The sequence below is a fragment of the Camarhynchus parvulus genome, chromosome 1 (genome assembly GCF_901933205.1).
Source record: "Camarhynchus parvulus chromosome 1, STF_HiC, whole genome shotgun sequence".
Classification (NCBI taxonomy): Eukaryota; Metazoa; Chordata; class Aves; order Passeriformes; family Thraupidae; genus Camarhynchus; species Camarhynchus parvulus.
The window spans coordinates 42957142-42977857 of NC_044571.1; the positions used below are offsets into that span (position 1 = coordinate 42957142).

General features: G+C 36.4%; 1 protein-coding gene across 1 annotated transcript in view; it reads right to left on the minus strand.

The window, feature by feature from the left end:
- Nucleotides 1-20716, minus strand: part of GPC5 (glypican 5) — a 576628-nt gene that overhangs the window by 474131 nt on the left and 81781 nt on the right. Inside the window, exon 3 of the mRNA XM_030958608.1 lies at nucleotides 11347-12041. Coding sequence (XP_030814468.1) covers nucleotides 11347-12041 — 695 coding nt within the window. The remainder of the gene's footprint in view (nucleotides 1-11346; nucleotides 12042-20716) is intronic.

Genomic DNA, 20716 nt, shown 5'->3' on the forward strand with positions numbered 1-20716 from the left:
AATTGAAATTGAAATTTCAGGTGATACACAAAAATGTGCAGCTATAATTTTTTCAAGAGTGATAGAGTTGGAAGTGGTTTCAAGCTCAAAAAGGACAAATCCAAGTCAAAGAAAACTTGTGAAATATAAGAGTTTGTCTCACACCCAAGGAGGTGGTAGTGAGGAAAAATAAATGTAAACTGCAGATGTACAGAATGCACACCCACCAGCAAGGCAGTGGTAGCCTCCTCAGGGAAAAAAAATGAAAGGATTACATGTTGGAAATAAAAGGAAAGTAATTTTCTGTGCTATATAAATTGAAGTACAACTTGGAGATACTGAACTAATAATTCCACTTGGTTTGGCACTATGCAGCACCACTGCCATGGGGAAATGCCCCATCCTTGGAAGTATTCTAGGCCAGGCTGGATTGGACCTTGAACATCTGGTCTGGTGGAAAGAGTCCCTGTCCATGGCAGGGGGGTGGAACTAGATGATCTTTAAAGTCCCTCGCAATGCAAACCATTCTGTGAGGCTATAAAATCTTCAGTTAAGACCAAGGAAAGAGACAAAAATGCAAAGAGTTTGCTAACCAGCTTTTTATAATCAGAATTTTTTCATATGGTTTTGTAAGAGACTGCTGTTCAAGCTGTTGGATTCTAGGAGTCACAGTTCCCAACTTTCACATGACTGAGATGTATATCCTCCTCCTCCTACTACATTTATCAAAATCAGTAATCCTGTCCAAGTTCTTGAGAGCTCTGTTTTCATATCTTATCAATGTTTAATTATCTCTGCTTTCCTTCATAATTTTGCATGTTGGGGATTGCAAAATGAAATCTAAGAGCCCATTAAATATGATCCATTTAATATACTTTTAATTTGTGTCTTCTGGTCTTTAATCACTAAAATTGTAAATGGTTTTAATTCTGTTGCTCCATTCATGAGGGACTAACACTCAGCAAGTCTGGCAGTAAAAATAGTTTCTCCTCCTGAATGGAGCTGGAAGGGAAGGAAATGATTTTTTCTTTTTTTTTTTATTTTTTTACTTTAAATGACTTAATGTCAGGGGAAATCCAAATGTTCTCAGCCAAGTTACCCTGTAGCCAGAACACAGCACTGCCAGTTCAAACTCTTCAAAGGCAGTTCAACAAAAACTGCTTCTTCTGAGAGGCTGCCAGCTCTCCTGATCCAAGTCTGCTTCAGTGGATGCCAAGGTGTTCCATTTCTGTTCAGTGAAAACACTCTGTGGTTCTCCTCCCAAAAACAATTATATAAAACCAGCAGTAGCCCTTTCCAAAGATCAGCTGCCTGTGTGTAGTTTGATTTATTTGTGCTTCCTTGTGGTTCAAATATACTTTATTACTCCATATTTCTGTGTGCCCAGCAAATATAGCCCTGACAGAGAGGGCTAACATTGTTCTGTCTTGTAGGACACAGGCAGAATTGTTCTTTAAATCTAGGTCTAAAATTATCCAGGGTCACCTGTGTAAACCAAAAGAAATTCAGTAGAAGTGTGATTGTCAATGAAAGCAGAACCGGGGGCCTATAACCTTTATCAGGCACATAACTCACTTAAAACAAAAAATACATTTCAATTTACAGTACATAAAGAAATAGTGAAAGCAAAGCAAGCTGGCTGCATCAGCATATCTGCACAATATGTTTACGCTTTATTGCAGGTTGCAATTTATGTTCCAAAATTGTGAAGAGCAGAGCAGTTTTGCAACATTCCGTAACAAAAGTATGTAAGCTAATAAAAATCATGTTCACTTAAACTATCAGTCATAATACATTATTTCATTTAGCATTAGAAACTGTCAATAACTCTTTCTATAACTGGAGGGTCACCTTTTTATGATAATAAGAATTAAAAAAGTCAGAAAAAAAGGAGGGAAAACCCCACTATCCAGTTGGTATTTCAGAGAACCTACATGTTTCTTCCCCATTCCAAACTGCAGCTTACAAGATCAATGTGTTTCTGTTTGCTGTATCTGTATATTAAGTGTTTCAATGCCTCCTCACTCTCTTCTTTGTACCTGAGAAAAACAGTTTTCCTTGCAGATCTTTTGTAACATATACAACAGTCATTTACTCATACATGTTCATATCATTTCAGGGACCAAAACAGTCCAGAAAGCTCATTTGCTTCAAAATCCCTGGATTTGCCCTGAAAAAAGTTTTTCCCTTACAAAGAGTTGGTAGTGATTTAAAGACTGCTCATATCAGAAGAAGTCTGCTCATATCAGTACCTCTCTATTCATGAAGTTCCTCTGTTTCACAATGAAAAACAAAGAGCAGGGGAAAAACACAAACACAGCTTACAGAAAGGATTGTTAGTGCTCTTCTTTCACTTGTTCATGTCTTCTACTCAGCTTTGGCGAAGGAGTGAAAAGTCTCCTTCCTTCTCTTTTTGCAAATATGAAGAATCAGATTGCAGTACTTTCAGTCTCTGAGAGAATCCTTCTCACCTTCAGTCCAAGTGCCCAGTAGCACATTGAGGCAAACCTGCCATTGTGCCAAAGCAGAGTTAGATGTCTATCATATCACCTAAACCCAGACTACGACGGCAGCACAGACTGCTTACTCTGCATTTTTCAGACCTCTGAGTCCTCATGCAGTCAATGGAAAGTGAAAAGCCATTTCAGATCTGTGCATTTTGCACAAATTTTTCCTAGCCTTCTGTTACTAAAAAAGATTAAAAGGGGAAGGTATATTAAAGATCCTATGCTTTCCTGACATACCAGATCTCAATCTTTAAAAAAAAATGCAGCAAAATCGAACAATTTAGCAAGTTCCAAGTAATTTCAAATTGTGAAGAAGGTTCATTTAAAACAGATTAAATATGAATGCATAATGCATGCCATGAATAGCCCTACATTATTTACTTGGCAGTCTAGATTGAACAAATCTCATGTAAACCTGCGCTACTCAGCATTGCTTGCCAAAGCCATGCATGTGTGTTGATAACTGCAGTGGGTTGGACCTGGCTAAGAGCCAAAGGCCCACCCAGCTGCTCTCTCATTCCCCCTCCTCTAAAGAATAAGGGGAGAGAAATAAGAAGATAAAGCTTGTGGGTTGAGATTAAGACAAGGAGACCACTCACCAATTAATGTCATGGCCAAAACAGCCTCAGTTTGGGGAAGACTAATTAATATACTGCAAATTAAAAAGATATTACAATGGTGGAAAATAAAATTCAGAATAGAAATACCCTCTTCCTATCTTCTCTCCTTCGTCTCATTCCTTCATTTCCAGCTCTTCTGTTACCCCTCAATCCCCCAGGTACTGCAGGGGGCTCAGAGACTGGGGATTGTTGCCAGTGCAACTGCAGCCCATACAAATAACTCCACTGTGAGAGAGACAGGGGAGGAATCTGGGCAATTCAGCAAATGAACTTTTAAAAAGCACTTTTCACAAAAGTGTGAGACATGAACTTGACACTGGATTTGAATGTCTTCTCACTGAAGGCGAAAAATATGTCCCAGTCATTTCCATTAAAAAAAAAAGAAAACTGGAAAAAAAGAAGAGGTATAGAAAAGGATGTACCTTGAAAGTGGGACAAAAAGCTGAGATACCATATATTTAAATTCTGAGAAGCTAAGGAACATAGCACTGATTTTGTTTAGACAGTCATGGTTTTGTGGTTTCATGTTCTGCCATTATGTTTTCAAGTTTCTTGATGGAAACAAGTGCTTCCAGTGTTTTCCACACATCTCCCAGTGTATCATAAACCTTAAAATAAAAGACAACCAGGATATTATCAAGTGTATGTCCAGCAAAATGTAAATATTTTGTCTTTCCAATTTGTATTTGAGTACAATGCCTGGATATATCGAAGGAGCAGATCATAACCCCAACACCCATTTTTCCACAATGTGCACATAACTATGCATGTATTATTGCCTCTGCCAATATTCTGTGCATGATTTCAAACCCTGTTTCTACACATTAGAAAAAAGTAGAACAACTGCACTGTAAAAGGACACCAGTTTTAAGGATAATCCAGCAACATTAGGCATACAACTGCCATTCCAACACACAAAATGAGTTGTGATTGCCAGGATTTTTATGTTAAATGTTGTAGCAGGTATCTTCTAGTTATTGGATAAACACTGATTTCAGTGATCAAAAAAAAAACCAGCATAGGGACTTGTAGCAATATACAGTGTGTGGTATAAATGCCAGAAATAATGGTAATACATCAGACCTCAGTAAATGCAAGCTACTTCAATATAGAGAAAGGATGGATCCAACAAAAAAAGATGGGAAGAGCTGTCCAATTGCTAAGTATGTTCAGGTAGGAATAAAGCCTACTATTTAACAAAAACAACTTTTCATTAGTTAGAAACAAGCCATAAACACTTTATTTGGTGATTTTCACTTTGTTTTCAAAGTTCTCCATTCTCTTTTCTGACTAACAAAACCCAGCTTAGCTTCAGAAGAAAACTTCTTGATAGATGCAAGGAGCTTTTCCACGATTAAACAATGGGGAAGTGAAATACACCATTAGAAGAATCTGAATTTGATGGAGGTCATAAGCGCAATAGACTTACTTCACATTACATTAAAAAAATGACAGATGTATAAAAAAATACACCATACTGCATCATACAAGACGTACAGTTTTTCTCAGCTATGGCCAGATGCATATCTGAATGGAGAGAAAGGGAAGGTGATGGTCTTAACTCTGTGTTAGCTGAAGCAGGAATCTTCTTTTCAAACACAATTGTATTAGACTTTAAATCCAATTACTGTTCAGCAGTTTTCACAAATCAGTTTCTATTGATCTTGTGAAGTAATTTAAATTCATCAGTGTATCAAGTAATTTAAATTCAGCAAAGATATGATGGCACAGTCATGTGCCAAAAGAATCAGGCAGAATTCCACAATTTTATTCCAAAATCTGATTTGCTGAAAGTGATAGAGGTTTGGGGATTTTTGGTCTTTTTTTTTTAAGTATGAAAGAAATTTATGGCAAGCGGCTCACTTGGGGGGTGTCTTTTACAAATTGGTAATGGGATCACACTCCCACTAAAAGTTAAAGGAGTACAAGGCTAAGTCCATATAGATAGTTTGGTGACAGGAACAATATAATTAATTTTCCCACAATGTCAAATTTAGGTAGTATCTGTCCAAGCTCTAAACCAAAGCTCATTTTTCCTCCATAGCTTACCACCAATACCACCACTTCTCTTGAGAACCAAAGTACTACAGCTGAGTGGTAGCTTGGCTACCACTTCCTTTGAGAACCTCCAGGCTATCACCCCATTAGTCTCAAATTTTATCATCCTGTTGTGGGGAATTTTATCCATGCTTAGAGACTGTATAAAGAGCAATTCGTTCTTTTGCTTTGACCAAAGATCTTTGAAATAAATATGTAGAACAGACTTGTGAAGATTCAGTTTTAGCAACATGCTTGCATGGCAATGTTCACCAGCCACAAGATGAAGCCAGTGCCACATCCTGCACTCTAAGAACACCATGAATAGGATATGTTCCTGCCCTGTCCATGATCCTTCATGCTGGTCCTATCCCACCACAGCTACTGAGTAAAAGATGGTTGGCTCCTCAGTAAGAATATTCCCCTGATGTACCCACCTTCTAAACCATTTCACAGAATCAGATTTATTTAGGAAGGATTTTTTGAGCTTGTATAGTCTAACATCCCTATCCAATCAGGGTCAGATACAACTGGTTGTCCAGTTTCATATCTAGTTGGGTTATTAATATTTTCTAATATTGAAACTCCAAAACCTCTCTGGACAACCCATTCCATGCAATTTCATGGGTTATGATTGCTGTCCATTGCCTATTGTCCAGCCAGTGAGCAAGGCTGAAAATAGCTTGGCTTTTTCCTCTTCAGTGGCTTATACCATGTATTCATACACATTAATAAGATTCCCCCTGAGCCTCTTCGTCTCCAGGCTCAACAGCCCCATATATGGAATACCTCTATATATATACATATATTTCAGCCTCTCCATGTATGGAAGATGCTCCAGCCTCATACTCATCTTTGTGGCTGACCCCACTTCAATCACTCTGTAATTTTTTCATACTGGGGAGCCCAGAATTGGACACAGCACTTCAAATGTGGTCTCTGCAGTGCTGAGAAGGGATGGATCACCTCCCTCAAACTGCTGGCAGCACTCTTCCTAATGAAATCCAGGAGGCTGTTAGGCTTCTTTACTGTACAGGTGCATTTCCCATGTTCAGCTTGGTGTCCTCCAGGAGCCTCACGCCCTTTCTTCCAAAGCTGCTCCCCAGTCAGCCAGCCCTCAGCAGCTGTTGATGCATGGGATTATCCCTCCCCAGGTACAAGACTTTTCCCTTTGTTGAACTTATTCTGATTCCCCTCAGGTCAATTCTTTAGCCTGCCAAGGTTCCTCTGAATGGCCCAACCATTTGGTGTATCAGCTGCTCCTCCCAGTTTTGTTCTGTCTGCAAACTTGCCGAGGGTAAACTGTTCCATCACCCCGTCCATTAATAAGACATTAAAGAGTATCTGCCCCAGTATCAACCCCTGGGGGTCAGAGCACTAGTGACTTGCCTCCAGCTGTGCTACTGGTGCTGCTGGTGACAATCCTTTGGGCCCAGACACCCATCCATTTTTCAGTCTTCCTCACCACGCATTTTGATAGTTTATACTTAAGGATGTTGTAGGAGACAGTCTCAAAGGTAAATTTGTAGACATCATCCAATGCCCTACCCATATCCTATCAATCTGGCTGTCCTATTAAGGATGACAAGTAGGTTAACCATTACTCCCAATCAACTTTTTCTCCATTTGTTTGGAATATAGTTTCTAGGATTAATTACTCCATAACCTTTCCAGGGATGCAGGTAAGGCTGACTAACCTGTATTTTCCTGTCTCATCAGTTTTGAAGATATCCCTTTATTATAGCAATATAGTATCACTCTCTTTGAAGATATCACTTTATTATAGCAATTCTGGATTTTATAGCTAGTCAATTCCAGCAAAAATAACTAGGAAGAAAAATAAGGCTCAAAATAAAGTCTATTAAATTCTTCTTTCTGCTAGCATTCTATGCCCCAAGAAAGACCTTGCTTTCTTTCCAGTATTAGACAGCTGATTAAAAAAAAACAAGACAAAAGTCTCTCTTAATAGAATATAATTATGCCTATTTTTTAGAAGACACATAACTTAGATATTCTTTCAGGATTAGACTGAGAAGAATGGACTTGAGAGCTTCCACAGTATTTGGGATATATTGGTATTTTTCTTGTCTCCAACTGTTTGGAAATTTCTTAGAACATAGTGAAGACATAGCACTTTTGAAAATCCCATTCTGAGTTTTGTAGACTTATATTACATATAAAAAATATATACAAGAATTTTACCAAACCTGTAGCACAGATTCCTCACTTTCAAAATAAGGAAATGACAGAATTTTTGTGATTTTTTTTGTGTTTCTGATTCCCACATTTTTATATGCAATGTATCTTTTAGTATCATGGTCACATACTTCGTTTTCCTTCAGATCCCAAAATCATCAGTGCTCAGAATAGCCAATGAACAACTAATCAATATTCTTTTTCATCTCTTTTTATTCAATATTAAACTCAGACACCACTGATCTTTTGGGAATCATGAACAAAACTCGTATGCAAATTTTGCAGGGAAGATTTAACTATAAAGCCCTGTGAATTTTAGCTTTCTCTTTTCTCCTTTTCCTTTCCCCTTTTCCTTCATCTTTTGCCTGACCTCAGACCATTTCTCCTCCTCTAGGTCCTCTGTTTGTTCCACTTCAATGAACCTCTCCCTTGCGGGTTACTCAATGCGTGGCAGCACAAGTCTTCAAACAGCAAAATGAAACTCTGGCTAAGAGCACAGACACTCCCTCAGCCAGCTTGACTTTCAGCTGCCAGGGCAGCAGGCACAGAGGCAAAAGGGTGGGAACAGAGAGCTGAGGATGGTGCCAGAGCAGGACTTGGGCAATCCAGGGTGATACTGGATTAAATTGCTGTTGAATCACACTGTGACACTGGAGCGTGTCTTCCGTGGCCTGGGCTGGTGACATAAACCCATACATAAAGGGAGTGGGAAAATGCTCCTATGCTGGGGACAGTAGGCTCCATCCACACCAAAACTTTGTAGATCTTGCTGAAATACCTCTTTGTCCTTCTGTCTTAACATTGACAGTGGTTCCAATAACAGAATTGAGGTTACATGAAACAATTTATTATAAATTGTAAAAAAAAAATCCATGGATTTTTTGTTTGCTTGGTTTTTGGTTTGTTGTGGTATTTTGGTTTGGTTTGGGGTTTTTGACATGTATGTAAGGCTTAAATGTGCCATGAAGTTCTTGTGCATTCATCAGGCTGTACAGTGCCCTCCATGGGGATTTCTCTGGCTACACACAAGCTCAGAGACCAGCATGTGGCAGCTTGGGCTGAGCACAAAAGAAGCACAGGATGAGTCTTCCAGATGCTCTGTAACAATGGGCACTTCTAGCTGTTATCCAGAGTGTAAGAACTACATAACCTCTTCTTCAGATTATCCTAATAATGCAACTGTTCTTGTTTTGTATGGTGCAGCTCTCTTAAACCTCTATTACACTATATCTACATGAACATTCACACAGATGTTTGCTATAAAAATTATGTTCCAGCTAAAAAGCATAGGGTACACTATGCACTGAGGAATATATGGACATATACAGACTTCAGGAACAGAAGTGGCATTAAATATATGACAATATGTAGGTGTGAAAATACAGAAATACATGAATAGTTGCACAGCCCACACATCTCCACTAGATTCTGCAGAATAGCATCAAATAATGCACAGGTATCGAGATGATGAACAGATGCTGCACTTATTTGTCAGTCAGCAGAGCTGTGGGAGGCAGAATTAAAGGCAATTTTGAAACAGTAACAAGAAAGTGAAAGATAAATTTCAGATGGACACAGAGCTGGCACTGCTCTGCTGACCCAAGCAGAAAATGGAACAAGCTGTAAATTACTGGAAAAAAGTTTTGTAAAAGGAAGCCATGCTATATAGGCATTATTCTTTCCACACCACACAGAGCTTAGAGCATGAATATACATCAGATTTAAATACTCTTGCAAAGCATTAGAAAAAATCCTTTACATATGGTTATTTACACAAACATAGCAATGAATTAATAAAAAGACTACACAGCTACATGTACCATTAAGCAGGATACTCTATAGATTCTCACATTAACACTTGCATAATTGTACATGATACTTCCAAACATTCAATTTTTTTCTGTTTCCTTCTTTAAAACTCACAAAAAGTAATGAAATTCTCTTTTAAAACTGCAGACTGCTGTGTGCCTAAGCAAACCATTATTTGCTTGCTCATAATCATCTTTTCCCTGTCTGTTAGAGTCACCGATGCATTAATTGCTTATCAAAACCTGAAACAGTTCATGAGTCACTCCAAAGATAAAATAAATATTAATGAGACAATTTCAATGAAATTCCCATCCTCTGCCTCTTAAAGTTGAAATACTATTTTTATTACATGCCAGAGTTAAGTCTTGATACCTAATAAATGGGAAAATATGAAATAAACTGACTAGATAACCATTTTTCAAGGGATCATTGCATTATAGTCTTATTTGACCAAATTAGTGACCAAAGAGAGAAAGAACTGGTCAATTATAACAGAGAAATTAGATGAAAGAGAAGTCTAGGTCTGGTGCAGTTGGAGTCAAAAATGAAGTATGTGGGTTTTGAAGCTGGGAAATGCTTCTAATGCACACATCACATAAAAATCACAGATGATTTTAATGTAGCATTAGTAAAAACATGATCTTTGAACAAGCACATTAGCAACAAATATAATTACATAAAAAATTTTAGTATCTCTTACCTTGAATGAAGGATGGAGAGAAGGAAGGCATGGAGTTTTCAGAAATATCAAAATAAAGCACTTTATTTTGGATCAATATGGAATTTTCATTAAGCAAAAACACTAAGTGGAAGGCTCTTGACCCATTTAATTTTTTACTAAAATTCAGTGAAATATACTATTTTGGACTGTAAAAACTTTCATTTTGAAAACATGAGTGTGCTGAGAGATTTTTAAGTCTGGGCCAATGATAATTCACTGTTGAAAATCCAAGTCTAAAACTTTTCAAATTAAATGGCACAGGATGAAGTAGGCAACACAAGTCCTTCCCTTGAACCTTTACTTGCTTGTTCTAGCTTGTTCCTGGAAATGGTAGGCAAGAAAGATCCCAAATGAATCAAAGGAACAACATGTTATTTCCCTAAAAGGCAACTGTAGGTCTGAAATAACTTGAGAATTAGAGAGACATCAGTGAACCACTTTTGAGTCAAAATGTTAGTGAAAAACCCCTTTACAAAAAAGGACAGCTTTTCTCAAGGAAGTTGAGCAGCAGGATATTACGGCTCATGAAGTTGGCTGGTATAAAGCAGATATAGTGGGAAATCTGTACAAATGAACCCTGTTGTTCACAGATTACAGCAGGATAAAGAACCCATTTTATCAGACTCTGGGATTTAGTAAGAAATGAAGAAACCTCTATTTCTGATATTAGGCTAAGCTGTTTATTATCAGAGGTCATGTCAGCTGCTGAGGAGAAGACACAGCTTTAACCTCAGCTAATCACGTTTTGAGGCAGTCCTAGAAGTGCTCCTGCACCTCAGCTGAAGTCACAGCACAGGGACACCCAGACACCCTCTTTAGGGTGTACTAGAAAACTAAAGGCATCTCCTCAAACCAAGCTATCCAATCCAGTACTTAATACAGAATATGCCACTGTCAGTGAAGTCTGCATGTAATAATACAAGGAAAAATGTGGATTAAATATAATACAGGAAAAATGTGGATTTTGGTAGTTACCCTCATAAATTAGCATATATACTAGCTTTTTTCCCTAAAGTGGAGTTAAATAGTGTCCACTTTCCGTAACAGTATCCTAAAATTCTTAACACATTCACAGCTAACAGAGCTCTCACACAACTTTTTTTTTTTCTCTTAATTGTAACATAGGACTTATTTCATGTTCCAAATGAACTGTGCTGTTTCCTCTGAAACATACTGATTTCCAAAATGATGGGAAAAAATATATGCAAAGTCATAGGTTCTTTAAGGCAGGCCACTGATATCTAAAATAAGGATTTTTTACATTTATCATAATGTGCATATAGGATAACAATCAAACCATTTTCTTGCGTTCATGAAAAGTATCTTTTGTGCTCCCAGAAACTGCTTAGTCAAATAAAGCTGAACTCAGATACAAATGTGTACCTCACCATAAAAATGGCCAAACAAATAACAGCTATCAGTGATACCTTTCCTACTTCCATGTTTGCCCTGAGGGTGGATAAAACCAGTGTCTTACCTGCTCAGATAACTCTGGCCCATTGATCCGAGCCTGTACCAGAGCATCGTGGACAAGGGAGTGGAAGTTCAGCAGCACGTGCTCAATGCCATGTGCTCCACTCAGGGCTCCTGAGAGTTCCTCCAGGGCCTGGATGTACCCCTGCCAGTGGAGATCCACTTCTGCTACATTGGCCAGGCAGCCCCGGATGATGTTGAGGCAGTAGCCCATACAGGGCTTGCTCAGCATCAGTCCCTGGCAGTGGGGGCAGTACTGCATTCTCAGCAAAGCCCTGCTGCACTCTCTGGAGAGGTGCAGGTGGTCTGTCGTGTTGATCACTTCAACTCCCAAATTCAGAGCCTGCAAGAAAGTCCGGCTGGGTAAGAGTGATCTTGCCATCTGTCCCAAGGCCTTTTTGGGAATGTTGCCAAAGGGCCTGATGTCTCCTCTCGCCGCTCGGAGGCACTCCGCGTACTCCAGGGAAATGTCAGTCGGACCAGGGTTAATCACATGGTTGTAGACTACTGGAAACAGGGTGTCAAAAAATCTATTCACAAATTCCTCTGTGCTGGCATCTGTGCCAAATAAGAAGAGTCCAACATCTGTAAAAAACTCCTGCACATGCACTGCAGCCTCAGCAGCCATGTTTCTATATGCATTGCAGAAAAGTGTGCTGGTGTAATTCTCAGCCAGTCTGATGAGCATTTCAAAGGTTTCTGCAATAAATCAATAAATCAATCAACAAATCATTATTTTTAAGGTTAAAAAAAAAGAAATTAGAGTAAGAACATAAAACAATTATATTAGGACAACTTACATATACCCTGAAATAATTTTTGTGTTAGAATTTTGAGGAGACAAACTTCTCACAAACTACAACAACTGTCTATTCTATATAGGGAAGCACCTTACATGTAATGTTACAACACAATTAATAATCCATATTTTCTTTGCAGGTTACATTAAACACAACCTAAAAAAATATAAAAGGAAATAATTGTAAGCTGAGTTATTAAGTTACAAAATACAGCAAAGTCCTATTGTATCTCTGTATATAAACACATGAGCTCTCTCATCTCACTACTCATTCTGCAAGTTGCAAGAAACAGCTGAATGCTCTCAGTAACTCCAAGCCATTCCTCTTACCAGCCTAAATGGATGGGCAAAATTAACATTAAACAGTATAAACAACTTTTCAATCCTATTAAAACTTAATAACTCTTAAAGACCAGTTTTTATTTTGTGTCTTCCAGAGGAAGCAGATGTTCCAAACACACATAAGAACGTGATTTTAAACAGTGCTGTTTGGTCTGGTAATTGGAAAGACCTGCTTTCCTCAGGAACTGATGGATAATCCCTTGCTGAGCCTCAAAAACTGGATAATGAATAAAGCCTGAATGGAAAAACTTGCATTTCACACTTTAAGTGGTAATCCTTAAATACACTGAGTACTGTTTAATAAAGCAGTTAAGTATACTGGAAAAATATCCTCTTTTGACTTGATCTGTGATTTGCAGGTAAGAAAAAACATCAGCTTTCAAAACAGAACAAGTGTTTACATTGAGGAAATTCCTAGATCTGCCTGAGAAGGCTGCACTTTAGGGAAGGCAATGAAGCAATATATGGATCAAAAAGAAACTTGGCTTATTGAGAATAGAAACACAGAAAGATACATTACAAATACTAACCCATTTTTTACACTGAATGAATACACTGAACACTACAACTCAGTAACTTTTATTTCAAGTTTTACAAGTTTTCACGTATTTTTTTTCACATTCATTTTTAAATAAGACTGTAAAAATAAAGTAAGGAAATGCATGAAGTACAGTTAATACTGTCTAAACAGTGATGTTAAATACAGGCAGAATCAAATAGTGTGAAACCATATCAAGCAATTTCTGAAGCAATCTGAAGTCTGCTGGTCAGTCACTGACTGAAAGGCATAGTAGAAAAACCAGAATAAATGTAAAAAAGACAAAACTGGCTACTACATATTTGATAAATACCTATGCATAAGTGCCTTATATTATGATGAAATGTTTGTTCAGGTCAGTTCAGAAAGGATCCTCGCTGACTGCAGAGAGTTTAAAATTACATGCTTTGTGAAAAGATCACATATACTTTGTATTCAGTCTCTCTTTTCTCCAATAAAAAAAAGAAACATGCTTCTAAATCACAATCATTCCTCTGCTGTCTGTCTTAGTTTCATATTTCATGCCACTCTTAAATTGAATTTGCTGTTCTCTTTTCTATTCTTCTAGCATTCACACAATAAGAAAAAAGTGTTGACAGCTCACAGTAAAGAGTCAGAAAGCGCATCTCACTTTTTTGGGTTTTTTTTATTGTTATGTCACATACATATGTGAACTTCTTAAGTGAATTTCACTATAATCATTCATAGATGCCAAATTCATAATGTCAAAGAGATAATGTCAAAAATCAAAGAGATTAATTTGTTTCAAAAGTCATACTCCCAAAGTCAGTACCCTTCATGAAGCTATGTTCCCACCAATAGAGACCTATTCAACACAGAAAAGCCTCTTGGGTTTATCCTGGGAGTGAACATGCAGAAGTGCCAGCTGAGTACCTCTGCAGCTCCCAACACCTCCACCAGCCCCTCACATCTCATCCCTGAGCTACAGGAGACCCATTTCCTTCTGGAGCAGACAACGAGGCACAACAAATCAGACAGGGCAGATGAAATTGATCAAGATGCCGACTTTAAGGCATCTGAAGCAAGGATGAGATCCCCACCAGCTGTACAGGCAGTTTGGACACCCAGCTGCCACGGAGGCATGGGTACATGGGAAATTAAATTACAGCCCTGAATTATTAAATATCTAACTACAATATATCTCATTTTTACTGGGGGAAATGAGGAATGCAAAGAACAAGCAGGCCTACTATAGAAATTTTATTTAGTCGCCTAAGAGTGTTTGATAGCATTTTTAATGGTAGATGCCATTTTTATTTGCCTGTCTAAAAGGTCATTTGTGTTCTGCAGGTCTTGTGTCATATCTGTAGGCTCTTTATTATAAACATTCTGCATTTAAAATGGTACTAGATGAGACCACTGAACTAAATTCTGGGTAACTAGTTATCATAGACTTGACAACCCTTCATATAAAATCCTGGAGCAGCCCAGAAGAGCAAAGACCAAAAAAATGAAGTAAAATTGATTCTTGGTTTAGACGCCTTAAAATAATAAAATGTAAGGAAAATTAAAGCTTTTTTTATTATTACCATATAGTCTGTGATCTAAATGTCTGTTGCAATCCATGGCTGCAGTACCCTTTTACAAAGTGCACAAATATTAGTTGAAAGAATAAATCATGCTGCATGTGGACAATCAACAGATTTTACAATGTGGTCTAAACAATAACAAATCTTCAATACTGAACTATATTTCTGGTGCCTCAGCAACCCCCAGATGAATGAGTACAATAATCAACTACATAATTTACTGACTATTTCTACTTTTTTAAATAGAATGTGATGATACTGGCCACTTGTGTTTACAATTCTGCATCAAGTTTTTAATTGTCATTTTACGATTTCTTACAGAATTTGTTATTTTTTTTTTCTACTGGCACATTTTCTACTTTATAACCATGGCTATTTCAGAGATTTGTTTTGCTCTCAGCAAATTTGCTGACAGACAGCAAATCACACCTATGTTTACTTTCAGTATTGAATAGCTCCTGTGAATACCTTACAATGACAATCTATGTCATTTACAGCACATTCTGAAATTTCAGTGACAAGTCAAGTTATACTGGTTCAATACTACAAGCTGTAGCAATGTGTTTATCTTTTATCTTTTAAATCTATGGGCTGAGACTACGATAAACAGCATTAATTATTCAGCAACATAAAAGAAGTGAAGAGTTTTTAATCAGTATAAATGTAATACATATAAAATACATTTTAAGTATAACTAAGATGAGCTAGACAAACTCTTTCTAATGTTTTCAAATGATTTTTAATCTTCAGGGTCAGTGTCTCTTGTCTCCATAATTTATGAGATCTTCATAGTAACTGCTATACAATATCCTATAGATATTTTGTGCAACCCTACTATTAATAATGTCTAGTTTTTACACAGATGACATGTCAATTTTGTTTTTCTTTGGTGACAATTAAAACGATTGTTTGTACATTTCTAAATCAAATTTCAGGGTAGTCAATATTTTAACCAATTCTTTTTTTTTTAAGAACAGTAGTATTTCTCTTCCTGATTTTACTAAGAAAAAACCATGAGGCTAAGAAATTTGTAGATGAGAACTTGTTTGTTTTATTTTTTCAGCTGATACTTCATAACCGTACATATATTCATTATTTTTTATAATAGTGTGTTTTAAAAAGTGATTACAAAGTGATGTAAAAATAACTACCAGGTCATTGCTTTAAAGGATTTGCTCTCTTCCTTTAGCCTTTCAGTTCCTTAGAGCCATGGGGAGTTCTACATTACAAAGAAGTTCCAAGGTATCAATCAGTCCAGTGGATGAATGGGTTTAAAATAAAAATCAGAAGTATACACATGACTTGTTTACTATAACAAAGAGAACAAGTCCAGTTTTTCATTCCTGGACATTAATCAGATTTAATGGAAACATTGCACAGAATAAACAGAACTTGGATTAGATTTTAAATCAGCCCTGCAATTTTCACCCATAATAGTTTTGGCAAAGGGTCTTTATACTATAGGTACCTTAGAAAATTAATCTGAAATACATTTCTATGGAAGCATGATGTTGTAAAACAACTACATTTTTTTAATTTTACCCTTTCTTTACACAGATGTTCTATAAATCTGCTGAATGAGAAAATGCATGGTTCTAAATGCTGAGCACTACCTTTTGAAGTACATATGGTACTTAATGCAGACATAGTCTAATAAATTAAAAATCCAGTATTAGTAGTGGTCCAACAAGTTGTGAAGTCTTATAATTTGGCAATAATTCACCAGCCTAAATTACATATTATAAATTAATTCATATTTAGGGTAACATATAAAACTCAATAAATTATAACCAGACAGGTTAAAATCCATCCTTGATTTATGACATTGTATTTAGCAAGACTGCCTTTCACAGTCCAGAGGAGATCCAAAATTGATGAGCCTGGACTATCTGAAGGGTCAGGCCATAATATACAGGAATCAATAACTAAATCCAAGTAAACCTGGAAAACCTAGCAATGTTATAAATTTATTATGATTTGAAAAAATTCTATGGGAAAGTATCGCCAGCTGCCATTGATGTCTGGTGATCTTGTAGGTTTTGCTTCTGTTTATGGGTAGCACAAATAAACCAGAAGCATCATACTCCCTCTTCTAAAGATTTATAATAGAATCAAATGTACCTTGCATGCATTGTCCTTCTAGAGTCACAACGAATGTCTCAGGTGCAAATTACAGCCAGGTAAGCAAAAGGCATTCAAAAGTCATGAAAAAAATGGCGAAGAAATTAATCCACACAGCATTACATTCATTCTATCTTTTTTTAAATGCATCAAACAGAGAACTATGGATACGAGGGAAATTCAGTGTAGTTATTCCTATTTAGTAAGTCACAGATATAATGCAAAATCCCTGAATCATTTACCATATTAGAAAAATGAGCTGGAAGAATCATGTCTTCAAGACATATAAGTGAATTATAAAGAATGAACTCATTAGGGCATTACCTGTGAAGGTTATATGGGAGAAAGATCAATAGGGTAAGTGACAGTCAAATAGATTTGGGACTCACTGAAACTGCTTCTCATTAACACAAATTTCAAATTAATCCATTTCATAGACTGCAGACTCACCAAGGAAGTCAGCAAGAAAACAGGTATAACAGATGAAACCTGCAGCATAACCAGCTTTGTGTTGCCAAAGGATAGCGATGCACCTCAGGCTCTTATAGCTCAAAGTACTCATAACAGACTTTAGAGTTTGCGAGGTCTTGGTTGGTCTTGAATTTAATTTAGCTGTCTTTGAAAAAAACATAAACATCCAATAAACTTGAATTAGAATTGGTTGACCATTGCCTAAGTTGTTCTGTGTTCAGCGGCATATTATTCATATACTCCAGGAGTTTCCTACATATCCTGTGATTTGGACTTTGGTTTAGTCATACTGTATTTTTTTCTTTAGTTGGGGCTTGTGTTGGGGCTTTTTTCTTAGCATTAGGGCACAAGGAAGTTGGCATAGGACAGCTTTAGTTGGAATATTAACAGGAATTAGCAATCATACATAATCATACATAATCATACATAATTCAGGCTACTTTGAAATGAAATAGCAAATTGTCTCAAGTCCATATGTAAGGTATGTTCATCTTTTTTCCCCCCAAAGAAATTGTGAGGACTCATAAGAAACTCATTCCCAAGTTAACCAATACATAGAATTTAAAGAAATGTCCAAAGATGAATTTCACTCATTTTCATGCTACATCTTTTCACTAGTCTGAATTGGCAAGCGTACTTCTCATTCTTGTTTTATAATCAACTCAGTATGATCACCCAGTGTTAATTTTTCCTGGCTAAACCTGACACAAACTATTTTGCTATGTAGAATTTACTTTCTACATCAACAAATTTAGGTGTGTTTTCCTTTCCTTCTCCATCTTCTTAGCTATGCATTTGAGAAACGGCCCAACAATGAGAGACTTCTCAAGTTCTGGTGATTTGACACGATCATCCAAATACTGTAATTTGCTTGGAGGTTTTTGGTAGGTTTTTTTGTTTGTTTTTCTTTTTAGGGGGGTTTTGTTAGTTTGGGGTTTTGTTTTGGTTTTTGCTGTTGTTTTGTTTTTCAATAAAATGTTGGAATAAATTTATTTTTTATCCAGTTCTTCGGAGTTACATTAATTTTTATGATTTAATGGAAATCATCACAATTGATTCAGAAGATTATTTTGAACTTTTCAGTGAAACTTGCAGCTGTTGATTTTAAAGTATCTAGCCTTTGAATTTGATATTTAACATACTCCTAAGTCATAACTGGAATGTAAAGTACTTAATCTTACCTCGACAGATCATATTTTAATATTGAATGTCTGTCATATGAATGAAAGAATGAATGAATAAGGCAAGGTTATCATTTTATCTAGTTATAAGCAGTGATTCCACTTTTCTATCAAAACTGTTCTTTCCTTTTCAGTCTGGTGTTATCCTTTTAATAGCGATGACTATGGAACCATTCATCTTGTCATTTTGGAAGCAACATGAACAGATTGTTTTCTATGGTGCCAGGAGAAGAAATAACTAGCAATTAACAGAGCTCGACCAAACCATTTTCTTTTCCTCTTGAATTCTGCTTATGTTCTCTCTGATTTTGCATTGCTCTCAAGGCAATACTTTCCCAGAGGAAATATTTCTAAATTCTGAATAGATTGCTTACTGCTGTGGAACAAAATATGCTCAGAGTTGCAAGCAGGGCACTCCAGGGAAGCAGAGCTTGAAAATTGGTATCTTATAAACAAAATTGTTTGAAAATATTTTGATGTAAAATGCTGTGCATGGCTTGCAAAAGGACATTAAATTGATACTGATTTAAGATAACCATTTTTACACATCTGCCATAATAAATGACAGCAAGTCATCTCAGATGTATGAAAATGGTATTATTCAGAATTTATACCAGGATGATGTTGAGATAGGAGGGCCAGAAAATTAACAGATTAGAAGGATAAATTCACTTCACATAATTTTCAAACTATATATATGTGAGTTAAAAAGCACTTCTGAGGCATGATTCATCTTTCTGACTACTTTAGACTGAGATGAAGTGCTCACTGGAAGTGCTTGTTCCTCTCACTTTTACTATAAAGGGATGTGACACTGAAGCCCTAAGATTTTTGTAGGGAACTGGTATTAAGGAAGTGTCCGTAAACATAATGCAGTACTGCAATTTATACAAATAAACAGCTTAGATGATCATGCTTCTATAAAGTGGTCGTAATGGTAGATAAATTACAAACTTCTTATGTATTTATGAAAATCTTTTTTCCCTCTTCACACCTTTTCTTAGAATGAAATATATGGTTGGTTCCAGGGAACTGCTGGAGCATTATGTCTATACATGCTACCTTTATAGGAATTAATTATTTGGGAATCACAGAGAAATTACACTTGAAAAGAAAGAACAACCTCAGGAAGATTTCCATAAAGCTACGATGATGACTGACATCAGATGAAGCTTTTGTCTTTCTGTTTAAAAGTTTAAAACCAGACTTTCTATTTATTTTTCAGTTTTCCTAGTTTTATGGTGACAATACTCATCTTCAGTAAGCTGGGGGAGGTTTATACAAATTAAAGTGAAATTTTAATCAGGTTCTAGCACATGCAACACTACAGATCAACATTTCTTGCACATCAAACAAGTAAATATATTCATTTTGTATCACTGAATATTTAATCTCACAGTTTTTTTCTAAGTGTTGATTGAGATTTGGTGAATTCCTGCATCTGATAGTCAGAGGAATTCAACACTAAAAATTATAAGAGCACTAAGTCAAATGAATTTAAGGAGATTGTTTACTTGACATATGACTACACGTAATGTGTTTCAAAGATCCTCAAGAGAGATTAGATGAATTTATTACCTTTCAATTCACTTTGCTTAACTTCAAATTTACTGAAGAAGAAAAAAAAAAAGATTAAAAAGCATCCTTAAGTCTTCATTTCTTAAACAAACTTTTTTGTTTGTTTTTCATGGAAGATGCAGGAACAATCAATTTTATGACTGCATCTATACTGTACTGAAGTTATTTCCGTGTTCCTCTGTAAATATTGGATATCAAGAAGAAAAACTGCATGTCCCTATGTATAGCTCTGGTATATTGGTGGTTAGTGACCTTATCACTGTTCATGATTAGTGATATGTGTAAAATTCTGCTTAACACAGGTGATACAAAAAGCATTTTGGTCTACACTATGTATTTCAGTACCTATTTTGGCACATGATAAAAAAGAATGAAGTGTGCACTTCCAAGTTTCAGACAGGTAAGTGAGCGTAGCATCTCACTTGACAAGATGCAAAGCAAGTGGATAACCAGGCAGCCAAATGTTCTCTTTCACAATTAGAAGCAGAAAATAGCACCTGCCAAAAATACAAAACTTCAGTTCTCTGCACTGGTTAGGAAAGGACATACAGTTTATCTAAGGTCAGTGAAATTCAGAAGGTACTTGTACTCTAGGGAAAATCCAGGAAAGAGTAATTGCTTCTAAAATGACAAATGTATGGAATATTCTGTGTAGCTGCTTTTGATGATAACATCTTAAAAATCAAATAGTGATATGGATTGGAAGAGTTCACTCTACTTCAATTCATCCTTCCTTATCCAGTATGAATCCTGATTTTAGTACAATTGATTTCTACACCAACTAATGACTCATT